This window comes from Dysidea avara, chromosome 10 (genome assembly GCF_963678975.1).
Source record: "Dysidea avara chromosome 10, odDysAvar1.4, whole genome shotgun sequence".
Taxonomy (NCBI): domain Eukaryota; kingdom Metazoa; phylum Porifera; class Demospongiae; order Dictyoceratida; family Dysideidae; genus Dysidea; species Dysidea avara.
Window position 1 is genome coordinate 8,332,203 of NC_089281.1, and position 23,626 is coordinate 8,355,828.

General features: G+C 39.3%; 2 protein-coding genes across 2 annotated transcripts in view; one reads left to right on the forward strand and one right to left on the reverse strand.

Moving 5' to 3' along the window:
- LOC136236357 (protein sidekick-1-like) overlaps positions 1–10,374 on the forward strand; it is a 32,040-nt gene extending 21,666 nt beyond the window's left edge. The window contains exons 5-7 of the mRNA XM_066026500.1: positions 9,886–9,933; positions 9,989–10,103; positions 10,153–10,374. Coding sequence (XP_065882572.1) covers positions 9,886–9,933; positions 9,989–10,103; positions 10,153–10,351 — 362 coding nt within the window. The 3' untranslated portion in view covers positions 10,352–10,374. The remainder of the gene's footprint in view (positions 1–9,885; positions 9,934–9,988; positions 10,104–10,152) is intronic.
- Positions 10,375–20,049: 9,675 nt separating this feature from the next.
- LOC136269080 (uncharacterized) lies at positions 20,050–22,229 on the reverse strand. Its single transcript, XM_066064540.1, has 3 exons — positions 21,256–22,229; positions 20,438–20,932; positions 20,050–20,382 (listed from the first exon to the last, which is right to left on the reverse strand). The coding sequence occupies exons 1-2, from the start codon at positions 22,214–22,216 to the stop codon at positions 20,814–20,816; spliced, it is 1,080 nt and encodes a 359-aa protein (XP_065920612.1). The 5' UTR covers positions 22,217–22,229; the 3' UTR covers positions 20,050–20,382; positions 20,438–20,813.
- Positions 22,230–23,626: the final 1,397 nt, after the last annotated feature.

Here is a 23,626-nt window from a genome sequence, read left to right on the forward strand (position 1 = left end):
TACTTTACGATGCAGCAAGAGTGAATATAGAACACAGCTGAATTATAAAGGTTCAGTGTTAAACTTTTGGATTAGTTGTATATGACCATTCATTCTTGGCCGCTTCAGATATCAGCCATTTCAGTTGCCAGTTGCTTTCATGTACACACCTGTATTAGCCAAGGTGTTCTTGCATGGATTAAACTTTAGTAATTGTATTCTTGGCCGCTTCAGATATCAGCTCTTTTAGTTACCAGTTACTTTTCACTTTAGTTGAGCTGTTTTTTCTTTTTGTTTTTTACATTGGGTTCCAGGCACTTGTAGTTTCTTGGGCACGCCTTTTTTACAGCGAAGGTGTTTTGGGGGTGGATATACAAGTACACAGAAAAATTTGGAATTTTCAACTAGAATAGTGACCATAGCACATTGATAAAAAGTACTGAAACAAGTTGGAGTAGTGCATGATATTAAATCACAGTAAAACAATACCCTACTGTTCGTTATCCTGAGCACAGTAGGGATATAACACTTCTTTTTTTTTTTTTGTAAAGTGCTAATACAATAAATACTTTAGGTTTAAGGAAAAAAGTCCATCCCTCCTGGAGGAGACTGAGTGTGGCCCCGACTAGACATTGGGTGACCTGCAGTTCAAATCCTGGGGTTGGAGGGATTTTTTTTCCTTACTTTGGCCCCTTTTCTGTTACACCTTTTCAGCTATAAGTCACTAAGTCTAAGTCCTTGAAATTAGGTTAGGTAATCCTAAGGCTGCAGCACATGTTGCTGTCAGACCTTCAGTGCTGGTCACTGTAAAGTGCTAATACAATAATACAATACTTCTTATTGTTTTACTGTGATATAATATAAAATATCATGCACTACTCCAGCTTGTTTCAGTACTTTTTATCGATGTGCTATGGTCCCTACTCTAGCCCTTGCATACTGAAAGAAATGGTGCGGAGTGCCCCAGTTATACAGTTATCATCTGAAAAGTGAAGTATCCATTACACTTTGTTGTCGGCTATGTTCAACACATTACACAGCAGTACGAATCAAAAACTGATCGAAAAGCACCTCTGCAATCGAAGTAACCACTATCAAAAATACGGACGATTTCTGTTACGAAGGGAAGCCATCATGTGCTACCACCAAACCAACACTTCTTGCTATCAGCAAAGATGAATGGGACACAAAGGAGGACACTGGCAAGTTCATGAAGGATGCATTGTATGTACTGCGGTATGCCAAAAGGCACCTCTCAGGCCGAAGCGACGTCAAACAGTGAAAAAATCAAGCCCATAGCCTCAGCCATTATCGAGTTACGTTTGTCTGAAGGCATCAGTCAGTTAGTCAGTTACTTACTCAGTCAGTCAGTAAAAAATTCCATTAAATATTTAAAAAAAAAAATTCAGTAGCAACTTGTTAAAAGTGTTTCGGGTCAATCTAAAAGCTTGTTTGGGCTTAGTTTTACCTAACCAACACTGCCTCATCGTTGTCAGGGAAACTTGAGGCTGTTTTTGGGTGATTTTATTTTGTGGGCCACACCTACTCCTTTGTGGTCCCTACTATACACTACTATCATAATGTATGATAGTAACACTGGTACCTGCCCTACGGTGCAGGATTGTTTACAGTGTCATGTACTTTTAATCTTGTAGCTATCTAGTGACAAATAGTCCCTATATACACAGCATTGGAAACACGACAAAAAGTCCCTATATACACAGCATTGGAAACACGAGTATATAACATAAAACATCATTTGTCTATACTTTAACCATATAGATAATCATACACTACAATAGTAGTGTATAGTAGGGACCACAAAGGAGTAGGCATGGCCCACAAAATAAAATCACTCAAAAAACAGCCTCAATTTTCCCTGACGACGATGAGGCAGTATTGGTTAGGTAAAACTAAGCCAAAAAAGCTTTCAGATCAACCTAAAATGCTTTCAACAAGTTGCTACAGTATTTAAAAAAATATTTATTTAACGAATTTTCTACTGACTGACTGAGTAACTGACTGACTGATTCCTTCAGACAAGCGTAACTCAATAACGGCTAAGGCTATGGGCTTGATTTTTTCATTGTTTGATGTCACTTCGGCCAGAGAGGTGCCTTTTGGCATACCGCAGTACGTACAATGCATTCTTCATGGACTTACCAGTGTCCTCCTTTGTGTGCCATTCATCTTTGCTGACAGCAAAAGTGTCGATTTGGTGGTAGCACGTGATGGCTTCCCTTCGTAACGGAAATCGTCTGTACTTTTCATAGTGGCTGTTTTGATTGCAGAGGTGCTTTTCGAACAGTTATTAATTTGTACTGCTGTGTAACGGATTGAACATAGCCCACAACGAAGCGTAATGGATACTTCACTTTTCAGATGATAATTGATATAACTGGGGCACGCGGCACCATTTCTTCAGTATGCGTGGATTGCAGAGGCGCTATTCAAACAGTTCTTGATTCAAAATGCTGTGTAATGCGTTGAACATAGCTGACAACGAAGTGTAATGGATACTTCACTTTTCAGACGATAATTGGGGCATGCAGCGTCATTTCAGATGCGGTATGCGTGGGTTCACCAGTCATAATAATTATTTACAAAAAAAGTTAACAAACAAGTACACAGAAAAATTTGGAATTTTCAACGTTGAGCTGAACCCTCAAAAACATTTAATAACTCATGGATGCAATTACACACGATCTTGAAATTTGGCTCATTTGTAGTACTGCTTGATCCGCTAAAACTGTATATACTATAGAGTAGGGACCATATAGTCAGGGTTGTAAGCCTTTTAAAAAGGCCTTTTGTGCACTTTTGGATAAAAGCATGAAACTTGGCAAAAAGTTTGTGTGTATGACAAAGATTATTTTTTGATAGGGAGCCACCTCAGATTTGACCTTTGGTGACCTTTACAGGCAATTTAATGTTTAAAAACTGTCAGTTTTGTCTCTATTTCATGTTTGTATGATCCAAAATCCACAAACTTGGTGTCAAATTGAAGCATTTACCCTAAAGAATAAGTTGGCTTTTACAGAAAGTCTATAGTTTATTCTGTTCTAAAGTTACAATGATTTTTGTGATAAAATATGCCACTATTGTCTCCCGCCCACACACAGTTTTGAAATATGTACAGAAAGAAGGTTTACTTTTTCAATACTTTTTATTATTTTTATTAAGGCTTTACAGCACAAGTGCTGAAGGTCTGTAAGCCTGTTGCGTTTGAAAAGGTGGAGAAAGGAGAAAAAATCCAAGACTGGAATGACTTAGGCAGCCTCAAACCTGCAGCCATCCGATTGATGCTCAAACGCTTACAGGAGTTTGCCAGGCAACCAGGATATTCATCTTCATGTATATGTATCCATAGGAACTCTAGAGAGTGACTTATTATCTCAAAGTGCCCCAGGTGGAGCCAAATGGACATTATTATATTAAGGCTTTACAGCACAAGTGCTGAAGGTCTGTAGGACACCTGGTCCTACACCCGGCCCTGTTTAAAGTTGTTACGTAAAGTGTACTTATTCTGTATAACAATTTGACATGTTAAATAGGCATGATACTTAGGGATAGATCAATTGACTGCCATGGGTTACATGCCCATGCAGGTCATTATTCTGAATGGCGGGTTTATGTACAAGGTACAATTTGTGTAAATTTTGCAAATTCTTGATACACTAAATTTTAGCTGCATGTTTTTGTTTGAATTCTCACATTTTGACTAAGCTTTCTGGAGTCTACTTTTATTGGATCATCATAGTGAAGACAATTGCTTGTGTTTTGTACACTAAAATTTGCAATTGCAGAAATTTCTGCTGTAGACTATTTAGATTTTATATGAACTCGCAAATATATAGTATCACTAATGTCTATCACTGAAGAATATTTGAAACCACTGTGACACTATACAATAGCAACTCAGTATATTAGTGCATATCATACTATATAAGGCATTGTTCTTATTATATTTTTTAAAGCCATTACTGTGAAACCTCTCTAATTCAACACCTGTATCTAATCCAGAATATCTCTGTAATCTGACACCGTTTGCTGTACCAATGAAATAAGACTTTGTCTGTTTGATATTGCTTGATAATCCAACATCCCCCACACAGGTTTTTGAGCAAAATAATGGGTGATACGGTAACTGATATATAATAGGAAAATTCTACACAGGCAACTAAACTAAGTAAAATTGATTTATTGCTCATACATACTATATATAGGTACTGGTCATGGTACAGGTTTTAAATCAAAACATTTGTCCAAAATTAAAGTAGTGTGATGATTTGTGTTGTACATTTTAAAAATAAATTGTCTGGAATGTAGTATCTTAGTAGTTTTCTTAATTTTTATTTGCACAGTTTACTGTGTAATGTCAATAGGGGTGATCAGTATGTGCATATATTATAATGCTGTTTGGTTAGTGGTGTTTATATTTTAAATAAACCACCAATTCCTTTACTATCGTATTGCACCAGGTTAGTAAGCAATGCTTGTACTACCAATCACAACACACCAACATAATGCTTGGTATACTGTAATTCAGCTTAAGGATACACATAAAATGAGGCATTGTTACAGGGTGACAACTAAACATATACTGCATGCTTAAGTGTAGCTATACTGGCTATTTTATATTCCATAGACATTAGCACCATTTTAGCCAAATGTTCTATCTTATGTAGACAAGCATGCAGTGCATTTTACTGTGCAATGTACTTGAAGTTAACTTTTATAGAAATGTGGTCTCTTAACACAGGTGGTCACTATATGACAGGTTCCACCTTACAATTGTAAATGATATCACATATCTAACTCAGCATTTAATAATTATGTTGGAAATATAAGTCTGCCCTATGTTTAAGCAAAAGTACATAATATAGAGAGTAAGAGAGAGTGTCCTACTGCAATAGACTCCCAAAAGGCACTGAGTCAAGTGATGATGCAACAATCTTGTATCCACTCAGTGTGTTAAATGCTTTGATCTACAACATAAAGGGAACAACGCAAGAGACATAGTGTATTTCAGCAGAAATCATTGATGTGCAGTCCATTGACACCTATCAACAAGCCTTTCACTTAACTTGGAGTGTTAAAATAAAGCAAGAAATCCTGAAGTTTACTGACAACTTGACTCAGTGCCTTTCTAAGGGTTATATTGAGAGTTGGACACTCTCTCTTATATTTTATTATTATGTACTCTTGGTAAAAGTACCATACTGCATAGTGTGCATGGGTGGGAGAAAACAAGGCTACTTTTTGCTCTTATAAAAGGCTATAACTTTGCAATAGTAAAAGCTATGGACTTTCTTTAAATGTTAGTGTACTCTTCAGAGCAAGAGCATTAATTTGACACCAAGTTCGTGAATTTTGAACCATTTATAGGTGAGACAGATGAAAAACTGACCATTTTTAAGCATTAAATTGGGTGTAAAGGTCACCAAAGGTCAAATCTGAGGTGGCTCCCTATCAAAAAATAACCTTTATGATACATACAAGCTATGTGGCAAGTTTCATGTTTTTATCCAAAAGTGCACAAAAAAGTCTTAGCATCCTAACTAATAGCATATCGATAAAAAGTACTGAAACAAGCTGGAGTAGTGCACAATATTAAATCACAGTAAAGCAATGAGAAGTGTTATATCCCTACTGTGCATTTTCATAATGGTATCTTGAGCACAGTAGAAATATACACTTCTTATTGTTTTACTGTGATTTAATATCGTGCACTACTCCAGTTTGTTTCAGTACTTTTTATCGATGTGCTATGGTCCCTACTCTAGTTGAAAATTCAAAATTTTTCTGTGTACTTGTGTAATTATGTTTCAAGTACTGTGTATGTTACGTATGTGCTAAATGTGCAGAGCTATCTCCACATTAACTAAGTAATGGGAACAAAACATTAAACATCAGTGCCATTCATGTAACTCATATATATGTAGCATGCATGGTGATGTCACTTTTAAAGAATGTGAGCTGGGTGTACTCTATAAGTTAAGCCTTGCATGTACTATCCCACATGTTTACCACAAAGGTGTAAACAATAAATACAATGTTGGCATTAACTGTCATACAAGCTATACATGTAATGGCACTATTTCAGATTCTACATGACTTTTGATTTACTGACTACAAAAAAATACATTTGTACATAATGTAGCATGTAGCATCAGTATACACTGCCCTACAACACTGGTAAGTTTCACATGTTATGCATTCAAGTAAGGTGATAGATTGTTGTGACTGATACCTGTGCATTCCTTACATGCCATTAGTAACACTATTTCTGTATGCTTAATGATATCTAGCTTATTCTTATTCAGTGGTCAGCACTGAAGGTATGACAGCAACATGTGCTGCAGCCTTTGGATTACCTAACCTAGCAAACTGGAACTTGAGACTATATACAATTACTTAACTTAGCTAACAATAAGGTGAAACAAAAAATGGACCAAAGCACCGAAGCAATTAATGTTAGCCTATATGATGTAGTTGGAATGGATTCAAACTACGTAGTTATCCATGCTTTTTTTGGCACTAAACAACATCAGAAACTCACTACTTTTCCAATAATACACCATGTGCTCACACTAGCACTTATAAACAAAAATAATTAGATCATGTGACTATCAAATGCAATAATAAAATTGCGTGCGGCTCTAAAATTATATGCGGGCAGGTGACAGGAAACAAAGAATCTACAATTGGTGGCCTAAGGTGTCCAGTGAGAGAATACTAAATGGTATAGTATGGCATGTATTATACAAATATAAGAAAAAGTTAGGAATTCTAAATTAGAGTAGGGACAGTGTATAGTGCTGCAATAAAAAGTACTGAAACAAGCTGGATCGGAGTAGTACGTAATGTCAAAATACTGTGAAACAATAAGAAGTGAATATCCCTACTTGTTTGTGAAGTTTTTTTTGCAAGGTCGTGTCCACTAAATAGCCTGCTTTTTACAAAACCAGTCACAATATTTTAAAAGAGTTAATCACAGCACTATTACTGGTACACTAAATTATTACTCATACAATAACAGCTGATCAGTGGGCGTGGCTCTACATAAGCCTGCAGACAATAATGGACATGGCTTTATGCATACCTACAAACTGATGAATGGGCGTGGCTACCATATGTCTAGACAGTAATTTATGTAAGTGGGCGTGGTTCATGAAAGAAGCAGGGCTACGCTATGACATGTAGGAACATGTCCACATTTAATTTAGCACGTGGGGTCAGACTTGAATAATCTGTAAAGTGGGACCTGGATGACCTGACTCGGTTTACTAAAACTATATTTATATACTTACACATTGCTATATACTTCACTGCGAGTTGCTCTCACTGATCAATATCAACAGCAAGTCACGTACGTGTGTATTCAAATAGTTTAGTGCAACCGGCAACCACGTGTATTCGAATAGTTTGATGCAATATACCGTACAGCGTAATAATTCGACGGGAAATTTTGACGAATTCATTATTGTCAAATATTTACAAGGAAAATTTTGACGAATGTGCTGACTTCAGTATTCTAATTAACCAGTCACGTGAGCTTTGACAAGGAAAAAATTGACAAATTGCAAAAATTTGTCAAAATTCCCTCCCCCCCATTAAATTATTACGCTGTATGGTACACTGGCAGATGGAAGCCGTACTGTAGTCTATTAACACTCAGCGGTAGAACCTTGACTGATGGCCATGGTAAAGAAGGATAAAAGGTAAGACAATAGCACAAGCATTGTATGTTTATCAATATACCAAAGGTTTTTCCTTAAGTGAGCTAGAAACATTTCTGCGAAAGAATTAGGGCTGTAGCTGTAGCCGCTATGCTTGACTGAAGGCGTCGGGCAGGCAGGCAAACAGACAGACAGTAGAAAATTCCATTGAATAATTAAAAAAAAAAATCTGTAGCAACTTGATGGAAACATTTTGGGTCGATCTGAAGACACTTCTGGGCTTGTGAGGAAAATTGCAGCAAGTTTTTGGGTTATATTATATCACAGATCGCCCCCCCCCCCCCCACCTTCGATGTCCCTACTATACAATTGCCAAAACAGAATTCAAAGTTGTAACAAAAAAGGTTGTTGAAGCAAAAAAAAAAAAAAACTTGTAACCAAAAAAGTTGTCAAAGGAAAAAAAAATTAACCATAATGGTCAGGTAAAAAGAAAAAAGGCCATGCTACCACTGGGATTTGATCTGGATACTGAACACTCGCAAGTTCAACGCTCTACCACTTTGACCAAATGTGATCTATGGTTTACTTAAGACTATAAGTTGTTTATAAAGGCCAGCTTAAGTTGAATGGAAAGCTGTTTACTTGTGGTTTGCATGCAGTTTACAAAAAAATTCAAGCAAATTTTTGTCCACACCCTTGCACTAATCATGCTGTAAATGACGAACGACAGCAGTTAGAAGCTTCATTTAAAAACAATGCATTTCTTAGATGATGAGCACTTTGTTTGACACAACAACTGCTTTGATTCAGTCATTGAGATAAACGTCTGACATCAAAGGAATGTAGACAGACAGGCAGACAGACGGCTTTTCAGCTATATATATACACCCGTATTTTCCATAGCAACTGGATTGATTGCAGAGACACTTCTCGTACTGTTCTTCATTTGTAACACTGTATAATGGGCGGGGCATTGCTGAAAACAAAGCATAATGGCTACCTCCCTGTTGGGACATGTGTTCTGATGCAAGATTACTTTTATGGCATTCTGCACCATTCTTAATGCAGTATGTGCTGGTTCATTTGTCATAATTATGTTATAAAAAGAGTAAACAAAGAAGTGAAAGGAATTTTTAGAGATGAAGAAAATAAGTAGTGAGGAATAGCTAAAAGTGGTGAAACAAGGAAGGTTGCCTACACCTACAGATATACTAATCCTAATTCAGTCATGAAGTTTAGGGTCAACTAGCTTTGTAGGTATAGGCAACCTTCCTTCCCTGTTTCACCACTTTTTAGCTATTCCCGTGTCACAACTTTTTTAAACCAGGCGCACACCCACAGCCAGCCGAAGGCCGGCTGTGGGCGTGCGCCTGGTTTACTGAAATTGTTTCCGTAAAAGTGTGTGTGTGTACCTATCTATCTATCTACCTATCTATCTATCTACCTATGTTTGTCCGTACGCACCCACGTGAGCAAAATCGTTTAATAACGGTAAAAGCAGCTTTTACGTAAGAAGTAAAAGTGAAATGAAGTCTGTATTAAACTTTTGCACAGGTGAACTTTGCTCTGAGGTGGTTTCTTTTCGGCGGACTGAAATACGGGTGTGGTGGCTTTCCTCAGACAACCTTCCCCTTGAGGTTTTCAGGCATTTAGCAACTGAAAAACAACGGTGCAAGCCTCGTACACTGCCAGGAATAGCTTATCGCTTCGAGTTGAAAGGGGGCGTATCCCTTACGTACGCGAACGAAAATGAAGAGCAGCTTTGAGGCTTTGTCGAGAGAATTTGTGGGAAAAAAACACGTTAGTCACACTATAAAACAGTTTAGAAGATAGTTTTGTGTGTAATATGTTGGTAAAAGCGGTTTATTTAAAAAACGCTTCCTTAGCAGTGCATAGCAACGTAATTGAACGAATTACGAATATTTCATGAATTACGAAATACGAGAAATAGCTAATTATATTATTGCACAACCCTAACTACCCTATTGTAAAGTAGTAATACATAGTTGGTTAATTCATGGTAGTATATACTGTCTAGTTATTCCAGATGAGTTAGCTAGCTGCATGGCGCCTGGTTTTTAGAAGTAGCACAACATCAACTTGTTTTCTTTGATTCTTAACCCAACTTAAATTTTTTTTTCTTTGTACTTGGGTTTATTAGAACATAAAGACATGCACTACAGGCATATGTTAGTTCTGTAATAATTTTTTTTTTGCACTGTAGGCACTACAACCAATGGCAACAGTACCAGTACAACCAATTGCAACAGTGGTATGTTACACTACTTAAACAATGTTACATATTTATGTGCACGTTGATATTCCAGAACTTAGTGGTCGTGTTATTACTGGATTTATTTCTTCTGCACTGACAGTTGTTATTCTGCTACTTGCATTGCTATTGGTTTACATAGGAATTAAGTTTTACAAAAAGAGAAATCAGTAAGGAGTCTATAGATGTTTGATTAATTGGCATATACACATATTTCAGGATTGCTTCTACTAAATATAGCATGAGAAAGGAGACACCACTAGACAGCATTAGTCATACTTCACTTGCCATTAGTGATACTTCACTTGGAATGTTAGAGAATGACTGGCGTAGGGAGACTCCAATAGATGTGTTGGACACACCAGCAAAAGCAAATGAAGAACTAAAATTAGACTATGTCATGCATACTACGGTTTAGTCATTAATGAGCTGGGTATTTAAGCTCCAATAGATACCTATTTAGAGACCTTTGGAATGATTATTGTGCCATTCCTTAGGTCTCTAAACTAGCACAGATGCCTGGATTTGTGCAATAACCTATAGATAATTGGTAAAACCGTATCTCAAAATGTTAATGACAGTTAGTACAGCATTCATTACCAAATTAGTAGTGTTTATTTATTTGGGTATCTATATTGTCGTTAATGGATGTGCTGCAGTTGCAGAAGGCAATGCATGCATAACAATCAGTTACACAATACTGGTGATATGCTAATACCATCCCAACTTTGCCAACTAACTAATCTTCCAAAGAAGTCCTACAACTAGGTATTCAACTATTGAGAAAGGGTGTCTTGCCATGCATCAAACCAGTACCTTGATCAGAATCAAAAGGAAGTGTAGGGTTAACCAGAACTAGTACACACAACAAGGAGACTACAGTGGTTGGCTGTGTTCAATCGCCAAAGTTTGTCCAAAACTATTTGTAAATTGAGTTAGTGTGCCACGCTTAACAGTTCACACAGTTTTATATATAGTTTTATTATTCAGTTTTTAATGTTCAGGACCCTACAGGAACTACAACAGTGAGAGCAAGCTTTGCTTATATAGAAAATGTACAAAGATATTCATTGCCTATACAGGTAATGGGTACTTATTTCTAACACAAGGTAATTACTCTCACATGAATGTAATAAACTACAGACAATAATTATATATTGTTAAAATGTCTCATGGTTCTCCTATCATACTCTTTACTTGTTCAGCTGTTTGAGAAAGTACATCCTTGTCCTTTCCTTTGTGATGTACTACAGTAAAACTGCACAGTCGTAGTGCTAGGCTCCACCTTAGCATTTCTTGTCTTTCAGCCATTTATTAAAATGTTTTCCAAGCAGTAAACATATTTGAAAGTTAACAAACAAGTATATAATAATTTATCCAGACCACTAGTTACATTTACAAAAGTAACTGTAACTAATTAGTTACTGCTAAATCTATATACTACAACTCTGTCTGTAGGACAGCTATATATGCAGGGATAATATCCTAGCTGCTATACTCTTACTTGCTTCTTGGTTTGTGGGACTGGAAACTTCTAAACCTTCCCTGGTTTTGGCTTAATTGACTGACCCATTGGCTTAGGTGTACACTCTCATTCATACCAAGTTGACTTGTCTTGGTGTTCACTCACGTACATGTTAGACCAGCTTCTCTTTAATGCTGTAGTACTTCAGAAATGTGCTTCAGGTGATCTGCTATAAACTATTAGGTCATCTATATATAGATAGGCTGCTGTAAATTGCTCCATTCCTCTAAGTACTTTGTGTACATTAGTCTTTGGAATGTATAGCTGGTAACCATCTCATTGAATACAAGCCAAATAGGGTGGCTTGGTATTTTACTCTGATGACAGGTCCATAGTTGAAATAAAACATGCTTCACCAAGGCTGTCAATTACTTCACCTATCATCGGCATGGGATATGTAGTGTAGTAGGTAGGTGAAAAACATATTCACTTCTGGCAGAAAGCATAAAAACTGGTATTCTAGGGTTTTAGAATATGCTGATTTTCAGTGTTGGGCAAGTTACTTTGTAAAAGTAACTAATTACATATCACTTGCAACTGAACTATTTAGTTACAGTTACATATTACTCATAAAATAAAGTAACTATAATAATATTACATATTATATTACTTTGTGTCCACAGCCTTAAGCTGTCACGTGTGAAACTACCACCTTATCACGTGACATGATTGCGTTGTTGGACAATGTGCAAATCTTGGTTATAAGTAAGAAGCTGGTGAATAAACTTCATTCATTACTTCGTTGTGGCTAGGCGTTACTCAGTGGATTACTAACGAGATTAGTAACTTCGTTACTTGTAGTAATAATATTACATAATACAGGCCTGCCAACTCTCACGGGTTTACCGTGAGTCTCACGGTTTCACTACCCTGCTCAAGGGCAGCAGATCGAATCTCACGGTTTTTGAGGCCTGCTAACTCTCACGGTTTCACTAATCTTCGTTGGATAGAATCTCACGGTTTGTAGCGCGAATGTCACGGATTTCAAGTTTAAAAAGTCGAGACCTTTTTTTTTGGTCTCAGCATAGCATCTACCAGTTGTTGTTTTTTTACTACACACTGCAATACAATAAAGGTACAGAAATCTCAAGATTTTTTTACTTTCCAGGTTGGCAGGCCTGATAATATTAGATTCGTTACAGTAAATGGAAGTTAATAGCTTAACTGTGGTTAGCACTAAAAGAATCACGCATGCCTCCAGCCAGTTACGCACGTGATGCAGAAGGCGCCATTTGTTGGCTCGTGTGATCGAACTTCAACTCGTCGTGCGTAAAAGTGCGAGACGGAGAGCAATGATATTTCATCTCTACCTCAAACGGAATGATATCGTGATGAATAATAGGGTATCAACTTCTACTTTTACCCCGCGAACCACAGTGATAGCCGTCAGAATGTGACCAGGAAGATTCTCAAGAAAGTTTCCTGCACTAGTTTGATCAATAGTGCTCTAGCCGCGGTGGCACACACAGATCACAACTGATTGTATCGGTAGATGCTCCAGTATCGTCTCGCCGAGTGAGTTATCACCTACCACCGGAAGTCCCCACTAACCAGTCATCGATTCTATACTCATTCTCCTCCCTTCACACAGGAAGGGAGTGAAATATAGTACATCCTGGAGGTAGGCGTAGAGGGTACCTGGCCTTTTTAGGGTAAGGTTGCTGGAATTTTCTTTTGAAAGGAATTTATGGATTGGTTGACCGCAAATTAAGCTGGTTGGATCCCACATTTTAAAGTATAGCCCCTAGGAGGGAGGGAAAAGGGGAATGATAGCTAGGCCTGGTTCAGTTGGGGACAGGTGGATTGGCAGCTACATCAGTAGCACTCAAACATCAGCTACGTCAGTAGCAGTCACATCAGCTACTTCGGTAGCACTCACATCAGCTACGTCGGTAGCACTCACATCAGCTACGTCGGTAGCACTCACATCAGCTACGTCGGTAGCACTCAAACATCAGCTACTTCAGTAGCACTCACATCAGTAGCACTCAAACATCAGCTACGTCGGTAGCACTCAAACATCAGCTACGTCAGTAGCACTCACATCAGCTACGTTGGTAGCACTCAAACATCAGCTACTTCAGTAGCACTCACATCAGCTACATCAGTAGCACTCAAACATTACCTACGTCGGTAGCACTCAAACATCAGCTACGTCGGTAGCACTCACATCAGCTACGTTGGTAGCACTCAAACATCAGCTACTTCAGTAGCACTCGCATCAGCTACATCGGTAACACTCAAACATCAGCTATGTCGGTAGCACTCAAACATCAGCTACGTCAGTAGCACTCAGACATCAGCTACGTCGGTAGCACTCAAACACCAGCTACGTCAGTAGCACTCAAACATCAGCTACGTCGGTAGCACTCAAACATCAGCTACTTCAGTAGCACTCAAACGTCGGTAGCACTCAAACATCAGCTACGTCAGTAGCACTCACATCAGCTACGTTGGTAGCACTCAAGCATCAGCTACACTAATTGGTAGTAGCACTCAAACATCAGCTACATTGGCAGCACTCACACATGAGCTACATCGGTAGGACTCTCACATGAGCTATGTCAATAGTACTCGAACATGAGCTACATCAGTAGTACTCAAACCTGAGCTACATCAGTAGCACTCAATATGTCATTAACACCTAGACTTGAGCTGTCAGTAGCATCCAATTTGTTATTAACACCCAGACACGATCTGTCAGTAGCACTCAGACATGAACTATGTCGGTAGCACTCAAATGAGGTAAGTTGGTACTCAAACATCAGCTACATCTCACAATGTGAGCCATGTTGGTAGCACTCACACATGAACTACAACGGTAGCACTCAAACATGAGCTACATTGGTAGCACTCAGTCAAACACTAGCTATGTTGCAAACATGAGCTATGTCAGTAGCAGTCAAACATGAGCTACATCGGTAGTACCCAAACCTGAGTTACATCAGCAGCACTCAATATGTCAGTAACACCCAGACATGAACTACATCACTAGTAGCCAGACACGTATGGCACCCAGAGATGAGCTATGTTGGTAGCACTCTAATGAGGTAAGTTGGTACTGAAACATGAGCTACATCTCACAGTATGAGCTATGTCAGTAGCACTTAAACATGTGCTATGTCAGTAGCACTCAAACTGAACTACTATACATCAGTAGCACTCAGACATAAGCTACATTGGTAATACCCAGACAGGAGCTACGTCGGTAGCACCCATACATGAGCTACATCGGTAGCACTCAAATGTGGTAAGTTAAAAGCATTTACACATGAGCTATGTCGGTAGCACTCAAACATGAGTCACAACTGTAGAAAAATACATTGGTAGCAGTCACATATGATCTACATTGGTAGCACTCAAACATGAGGTACGTCGGTAATAACCTGAGTGACATCGGTAGCACTCAATATGTCAGTAACACCCAGACATGAGCTGTCAGTAGCACCCAGACATGAGCTACATCAGTAGCTGTAGCCAGACATGAGCTATGTTGGTAGCACTCAAGTTGGTACTCAAACAGGAGCTACATCTCACAACATGAGCCATGTCGGTAGCACTCACACAGCATAAGCTACGCCGGTAGCACTCAAACATGAGCTACATTGGTAGCACTCACACATAAGCTATGTCAGCAGCACCGAAACATGAGTTAAGACGGTATAGCACTCAAACGAGCCATGTCAGCAGTTCTCAAACATGATCATGAGCTACATTGGTAGTACCCAAATCTGAGTTACATCGGTAGCACTCAATATGTCGGTAACACCCAAAATGAGCTGTCAGTTGCACTCAGACATGAGCTACATCACTAGTAGCCAGACATGAGCAGCTATAACACCCAGAAATGAGCTATGTTGCTAGCACCCAAATGAGGTAAGTTGGTACTCAAACATGAGTCTACATCTCACAATACGAGCTATGTCGGTAGCACGTAAACACGAACTACTATACGTCGGTAGCACTCAGGCATGAGCTACATTGGTAGTGCCCAGACATGAGCTACATCGGTAGCACCCATACACGAGCTACATCGGTAGCACCCATAATTAATGTGGTAAGTTAAAAGCTTTCACACATGAGCTATGTCGGTAGCACTCAAACATGAGTTACAACAGTAGAACTCCACCATAAACATATCGGGAGCACTCAAGCATGAACTACATCAGTAGCACTCAAAACATGAGCTACATTGCAAACACTCAAGAGTGAGTAGCACTCAATTATGAGCTACATCAGTAGCACTCAAAAGAGGTACGCTGGTAGCATTCAAACACGAACTATGTCAGTAGCAAGCAAACATGAGCTACAAACATCAGTAGCACTCAGTATCAGACATGAGCTGTCTTGGTAGCACATAAACACGAGCAGTCAGTAATACTCAAACATTAGCTATATCAATAGCACTCAGACAGGAGCTATGTCAGTAGCACTCAAAAGAGGTAATTATACAAGTCGGTAACATGGGCTACTAAACTCAGACATGAGCTATGTTGGTAGCACTCAAACACAAACATGAGCTACATCAGCAGTACTCAAACATGAGCTACATCAGTAGCATGCAAACATGAGCTACGAACATCAGTAGCACTCAATTTCAGACATAAGCTATGTTTGGTAACACTCAAACATGAGCTATATTAGTAGCACTCGTACATGAGCTACTTGGTACATAGCACTCAAAAGAGGTAAGCTGGTAACATGAGCTACATCAGTAGCACTCAGACATGAGCTGTGTTGGTAGCACTCAAACATGATCTACGTCCATGTAACACTCAAACATGGGCTATGTCAGTAACACTCAAACATGAGCTATATCATTAGCATTATGTGGACATGATCATGAGCCATGTTGGTAGTACTCAAACATGCTTACATGAGCTACATCACTGATGCTCAAACAGAAACTACATTGGTAACACTCAGACATGAGCTATATTGATAGTACCCAGACAGGAGCTCCCAGACATGAGCTATGTAAGTCTGTAGCACTCAAATGAGGTAAGCTGGTAGCACTCAAACACGAGCTGCACCAGACATGAACTACATTAGTTGCAGCCATACATGAGCTATGTCAGTAGCACTCAGATGAGGTAAGTTGGTAGCTCTCAAACATGAGTGATGTCAGTAGCAATCACACATGAGCTACGCCAGTAACACTCAAACGTGAGCTATGTCGATAGCACTCAACCATGAGCTACATCAGTAAACGTGGGCTACATCCATAGTACTCAAACATGGGCTACATTGGTAGCTCTCAAACATGAATGATGCAACATCAATTCTAGTAAAATTAATGTGATAACTATGTGGTATCACAGTACAATCATGCATACATCAGCTACCTGACTATCAATCACAGTGAACGTGACCTCTTGTCATCACACATTTACACGACAGCTACACTGCATGCATCAGCTGTAGTTGCTACGTCAACAACACTGTACAGTCATTATATTGCTAGCTTCTGACTACATCAATGGTAAAAAAAAAAAAAAAAAACGAAAATGGGACAGCCATAGTACTGCTATACATTATTACCATGCACTGTAGCAACAGCCACACATCAGCTATATTGTTACACAGGAACATGTCACAGCGGAGGTGGTAGAAACTTCAGCAGGGCAGCTACATATCAGCTATATCATCACCTGACTGCATCATGATCAGGACAGCTACACCAGTAGCACTGTACAGTCTATACTGTTAGCATCAGACTATATCAATTACAATGGAGGTAGCAGAAATATCACCAGTGTAACCACACATGCTCACTACATCAATTGCAGCTTCAGTGGACACGACAGCTACATCAGTAGCACTGTGCAATCACATATATCAGGTATATTGTTACATCTGACTGCATCAATTGTAGTAGATGCGACATCTGGCTTTGTCATGATCCTACATCCACACATCAGATAGATTGCTACGAATAATGTACAGCAGAAGTGTCAGGAATTTCAACTGCATACTGAAAACACCTGACGCATTAGCTGCAGATGTAACAGCCATGCCAGGATAGATAATCCTGACCACATCATGATTGCGGCTACACATTAGTTGCGTTATTTGTACCTGCACCATCAACAGATCTTACAGATAGTAACAGCACAGGGCAGCTATGAGCTTTCTCACCTGACTGCATCACTATCACTCAGTATCAGTCACAGTGGGTGAGACAACTATGTCAGTAATGCAGTACAGTGGCCATAGCAATCGCATGAGGTTGGGCTTTGGTCTCTGCAAAATCTCACATACTTAGCATGTCCAACCATGTGCTCTAAAGACTCCTCTTCACCCACACTGATCATAAAGGCCTAGTTCCTGCATCAGCTATAACGATAGCACCTGACAGTGTCATTTGCAGTATATTTGACAGTTATACAGTGGTATAGCACAGTTCACTACAGATATGTATCAGCTATACATGACAACATCGATGGCAGTAAACAAAATGGCTACTCAGTTGCCGATACAGTAGCATATCAGTTACTGCACTTAACTGAATGACAGGACGGCTACATTTGTAGCATGGTACAGTGTCACATCAGCTAATCACTACCACTAAATGGCAGGACTTGCAGCAGCTGTGGCCACAGTTTAAGCACGCTTCAGCTACACCGAGAGCATATGACTATACCTGCTAAGTGACCAGCACAGTGTAGTCAGTCATCAACTTGAGCGTTAGCACCAGACTATATTATTTGCTGTAGCTAGATGTGGCAGTGATGTTCAGTAGCACATGTACAGTACACACATATCAGCTAAATCAATAACCAATAATCAAGATGACCAGCTGCGACTAGTACAGCTCACTTGCTGGGAACACCTTGACTAGAACTCCTAGCAATCAAAAAAAGAAAAACAAACAAACAAAAAACAGACTAGACTATTCTACATCCAGCTAGTCAGGATGTGACAGATAAGCAGCACACTATAACAGCTATGGCGACCACCGAACAAAGCAACCGAGTGAGTCCAGATCTAGTAGCACTACCTCAGGCAACAAGACAAAGTTGTACTAAGGTATTTGATCATTACCACATGCCAGCGGTATCATGCACTAGTTTATTGAAATCACACCAGGCATGGTTAACACACATACTTACACTATAAATAGAGATGTGAGATTGCTCTAAGCAGTATCAGATTAGTGACACATAGACACATCAGACTGGGCTGTGCCTCAATTCTCCGGATACGGGGAACACGTCAATTATGATTGTGTCAAGAGTGCACAAATAGGTGAGCCAATATTACTCACTATGACTGCACTGCGAACTGGGGACAGAGCGCAACTGCACATCAGCTAGGTCATCACATGACTACAGTGCTAAAATCCAACAGGCCATGCAGCCACTAAAACGCACTTGCATATACACGTACATTATAGATTAATAACAAGCTATAGCTACGGCTATTGATACTGCCAACTTTGCACCACGCTGGTGACACACCTATAGCAAGCAGTCTTAGTATAAGTCATAACTATGACCATAAAACTTCAATCAAACAAAGGCTGTAGTGTCACGCAGCTAAGTATCGATGAAGCTGGGGTAGTCCGCTGACAGCGGATTGCTCGCCAGACCAGGGCATGGCACTGATACAACATCACTCACTTAACGTTTTGAAATATATTCCTTTCTATACCGGCCAGTATCAACAACCAATAGCAATTTGCAGCTCCTAAACCGCGCTGCTGGCACGGTTTACAGAGCCGGGTGGCCAGGTAGCCATGAATAGGCAGACACACGTGCTAACCCTATGGCGCTAACGCTTAACAGTGCCTATCAAAGGCGACAAGACCTCATCTGGGCGATAGGAAAACCAAGCTCAAACAAGATGATCATTTTTGACAAGGTTTAAGCTACTCCAACTAGCCACTTAGAACCCCCTGCTACCCCATTATGGGCTTTCTTTGGGCTATGGAACTCTCGTCCAGATAGGCTCGAGTTAGCTGCAGGGGCCAAAAATCCTACATCGAGCCATACAGATTACAACAAAGGCTCGAAAACGCAATACCGTATTTTTCAGGTTCCTTGCGAAAATCAGAATTTAAACATGGTCCACGTGCGGATTTTCACGTGCGCGCAATTATTTGAATTAGCTATTTCTGCCTTGGCTAAGCTATGCCGCTTGCATTGTCTGATGACTTAAGATTAAGAATCATATGGTTATACTACTGCAGACAATTCGGATGTAGGGAAATAGCTGACTTACTATGCATTCATGTGTCAACAGTTTACCGAGTTATCGATCGCTACAGTACGTCTGGAAGTGTTTCGCCAATACCACACAGGACAGGCCCCATGCCAGTTTTAGGTAGTTTAGAAGAGTATTCAATTATTGAATCGTTAATGGAGAAGCCAGAACTTTACTTAGAAGAGTTACAGAGCGAATTGTATCTCAGCACTGGAACCTGGGTGAGTGTGAGCACCATGTATCGAGCAATTCGAAGGTTGGGCTACACCAGGTTTGTTCTAGTAGTAATAGCTTTTATGTAAAAATAATTGTGATGACTATAACTGATTCCAGGCCACAGGTTAAAGTCTGTAAACTTAATATTAACTTTAGCTATACCCAGTTAATGTAGCTATTATGCTTTTTAGCTCTGCAACAAGGACAACTCAAACACACAATAATAAATAAATAACATGCCATGCAGAATTATAAAATACTTTAGTGCACAAATCAGTTGTATAATTATCATGATTTTCACCGACCATTTTCAACAGTGATTGCTAATAAGTAAATTTATTGCTGGCTTAATTTGTGATGATGGAATTTTATTAGCATGCAAATGTAATAAGCTCAAGAATCAAGTACTGGCCCATTTCAGAAGCATTGGATGGACTGATCTATAGTAGAAATAGCCTCATCTTTACTTGTTGTCAATTAGGAAGAAACTTCAACATGTAGCTCTACAAAGAAATGATGAATTGAGGACAAAATTCATGGAAGAGTTCAGTTACTTGCCTGCCCATATGATTGTATGGTTGGATGAGACTGGGAGTGATAGACGCAGTGACCGCAGAAAATTTGGATACCACTTGCGTGGAATGACACCATGCAATTTCAGATTGATTGCAAAAGGAAAACGCATGTCAGCAATTGCTATCATGTCAGAACGTGGTATTGAAGATGTAGATATCTATGATGGCAACATAAATGGTGATACTTTTGGCAGTTTTGTTGACCAAAGTCTGGTCCCCATTTTGCAACCCTTTGATGGTACCAACTCAAGATCAGTTGTGGTGATGGACAATGCCTCCATACATCACGTGGAAAGAGTTGCACAATCTATTCAACAAACTGGTGCAATCCTCCGTTATCTTCCACCTTACAGTCCAGACTACAATCCCTTAGAAGAATCATTTGCCAAAGTTAAGGCATTTCTTAAGTCAAATGAAGTAGTATTTGACAACATGGGCTCAGAGCATCTATTGTTGATGACTGCTTTCAACACCGTCACTACAGAAGATTGTAAAGGATACATCAGACATGCAGGCTATAGTTTTCATACATAATTTAACTGTATATAATTAAACACAACACTTCTGTATATGCACACAATACACAGATAATCACACATCATGAATAACAATCATGTATAAGCAAACTGTTTTAAACCTCATCAGTGTACTATAGTGATCACGTAGATAACATATCTAGCTGATTAAAAAGTGAATCTCTTCGTTTTTCAAACTGCTGCTCAGTAATGGCCCCACGTTCATACATTTTGTGTAATTGGTCAATTTGATTCAATAATTTCTCTTGATATGCTATCTTCTTACCAGGAGACATACCGCTTTCATCTGTAGCTTCCTTATCCTTTCTGGTGGGACTACGATCCACTTTCAGAACTGAGACAACTTTATCGGCAACCACTGATGCCATTGCATCCATACCTTCACTACTCACTTGAGGTTTTGCCTTTCGTTGATTCCATATAGAGCCAGCTGGTGGTACATCTTTGTTTTTATGTTTGCCACAATCAATGGTTTCAGCCCAAAGCTTGTACTGTATTTTATTAAATCTATCAACATGCCTTTCTTGCAACTCAACAGCCAAAGCGTCAACTCTTGCAGCCTTCTGTTCTGCAGCATTTGGTGGTTTATCTGCTTTTATCTTCTTTGGCGGTGGCAAACTATCAAGGCAAATTACAGACTCTTCTACTTCCCTTCCATCACACCATAACTGTCTACCATGATTCCGTATCCTCACTAACTCTTCCTTGATGTTATCTGTTTCTGAAAAACAGATCTTCCGAGAGGAGACATAATAACCAACTGAAAATTTCATGTTATATGAAACTACATCCTTTCCCAACTGTTCAAGTATTTCCTCTCGAAGATACTTCAGTTTGCTCAACGAGGTAAGGTCTAGGTTTAGCATGTAATTCTTTGAATCTCTTTTTCGAGCAGCATTCAGGACTTTTATTGGAATTGAATCCAATCTCTTCACAGGATGACTGTTACAAATGGTAGCGGTACCGATACTTGATACCCCACTACTAATGTTGGCAGTACTTCGAGCTTCTTTACCACAAATTGCCGCGGTGACATCAGTTGAGCGCGCTGCTTCGATATTCCCGCTTAAATTCCCGCCATTGTGACTGTCAGCCTGGGTAACATTATAAATCTGAGTGACAGAGTTAGCCCCAGATGTTAGTGAAGGAAACACAGCACAAAACTTTTCAATTACTTTTTCCCCGCCGGGTATAGCCTTTAACACATTCTCAAAGCTGGGGTCCATTTTCACCGCGTGGTAACTGGTGAATCACGTGTGTATATTGGCCCATGATCACGTGTCTGTGTTTGATTTTCGCAAGCAACCTGAAAAATACGGTAGCAGCTACGTGCTTGTCACCGACCTGCGTTGAGAGGGGATCACGTGCACCTGATCACGTGATTAAACAACCTGACCACCTGCCAAAAAATATAGTTAATAGCGATACTACCAGCATCTACTAAATGTAATTCGATGACTTGAATACTTAATACCACCAACAACCACAATACGTGATTCGATAAATATGTGCTAACTATATTACTTAGGTAACGCGTTACATTTGTAAGTAAAGTAACTTGAGTTATATTACCTGTTTTTATAGCGTATTTCGTTATATTACTTAGTTGCCACAAAAGTAATAATATTACGTAACGCGTTACTCCCAACACTGCTGATTTTGAATTTTAGTGGAACCACTTAGTCACATTAGAGCTTCCTGTTCAAAATGGAGTTTTAGGTAAAATTAAATTATTTGTATTCTGTACACATTACAATTCTGATGATTACAGGAAATGCTATCCCTGAAAGTGCAAGACTCAAATCTGATGAAATGCAAGTTTCCTGGCTGAGAGAGGTTGACCAGTTGTTGCAAAAGAAGCAGATGATAATGTCACATGGTCAGCTTACTTTGCACATCTTCAATTTGTCATTCACCGTCCACAGCAAATTTCTGTTTTGATGCTTTTGTTTCTTCAATGTACACTCTAAGGCCATGGAATGAATGTCATCTTGAAAGCTACTGAGCTTGTGAATCCCAGTCTTGACCCTTGATCAACCATTATACACCATTGCTAAGCAAATACAATGTTCTTGACCAAACACGTTTGGTGAAGAGAAGTATATAGTGCTTATGGGTGGACTCCACATAGAATTGCCCTCCTGAATGTCCTTGGTTATTGGCTGGAAGAAAGTGCCAATATGGCTTCTGCTAATGTTACAGATGGTGAGCTTAGAGCTAATGCTGTTCAGAGTGGTTCACTCAGCCAGAAGTTCATCAAGTAGCAGCAGCAGGCTTATTCCATCTACAAAGTTAATGAATTGTTCACCACATACAAGGATGATTTAGACACAATAACATGACAGCGAGGATATTGATGAGTGGTGTGCACAGTCTGTACACATGGAAAGTAATCACCCTCAATTCTTTTACGGGGGCAAACTCTGAAGTTAGAGGTCCTCTTCCTCCAATCCATGTGATCACAACGACATGGAAACATCTTAATGTACTTGGAAGCACTTGGATGTTTGCCATAGATCACTTTTATTATGTGTGGTGGCTTTTAATACATGCATATAGGTATATTATCTATGGTACATGTGAGGGACCTCATACAACTGGAATGTGAATTCTTAAGGGACACTTCATCTCTCAGA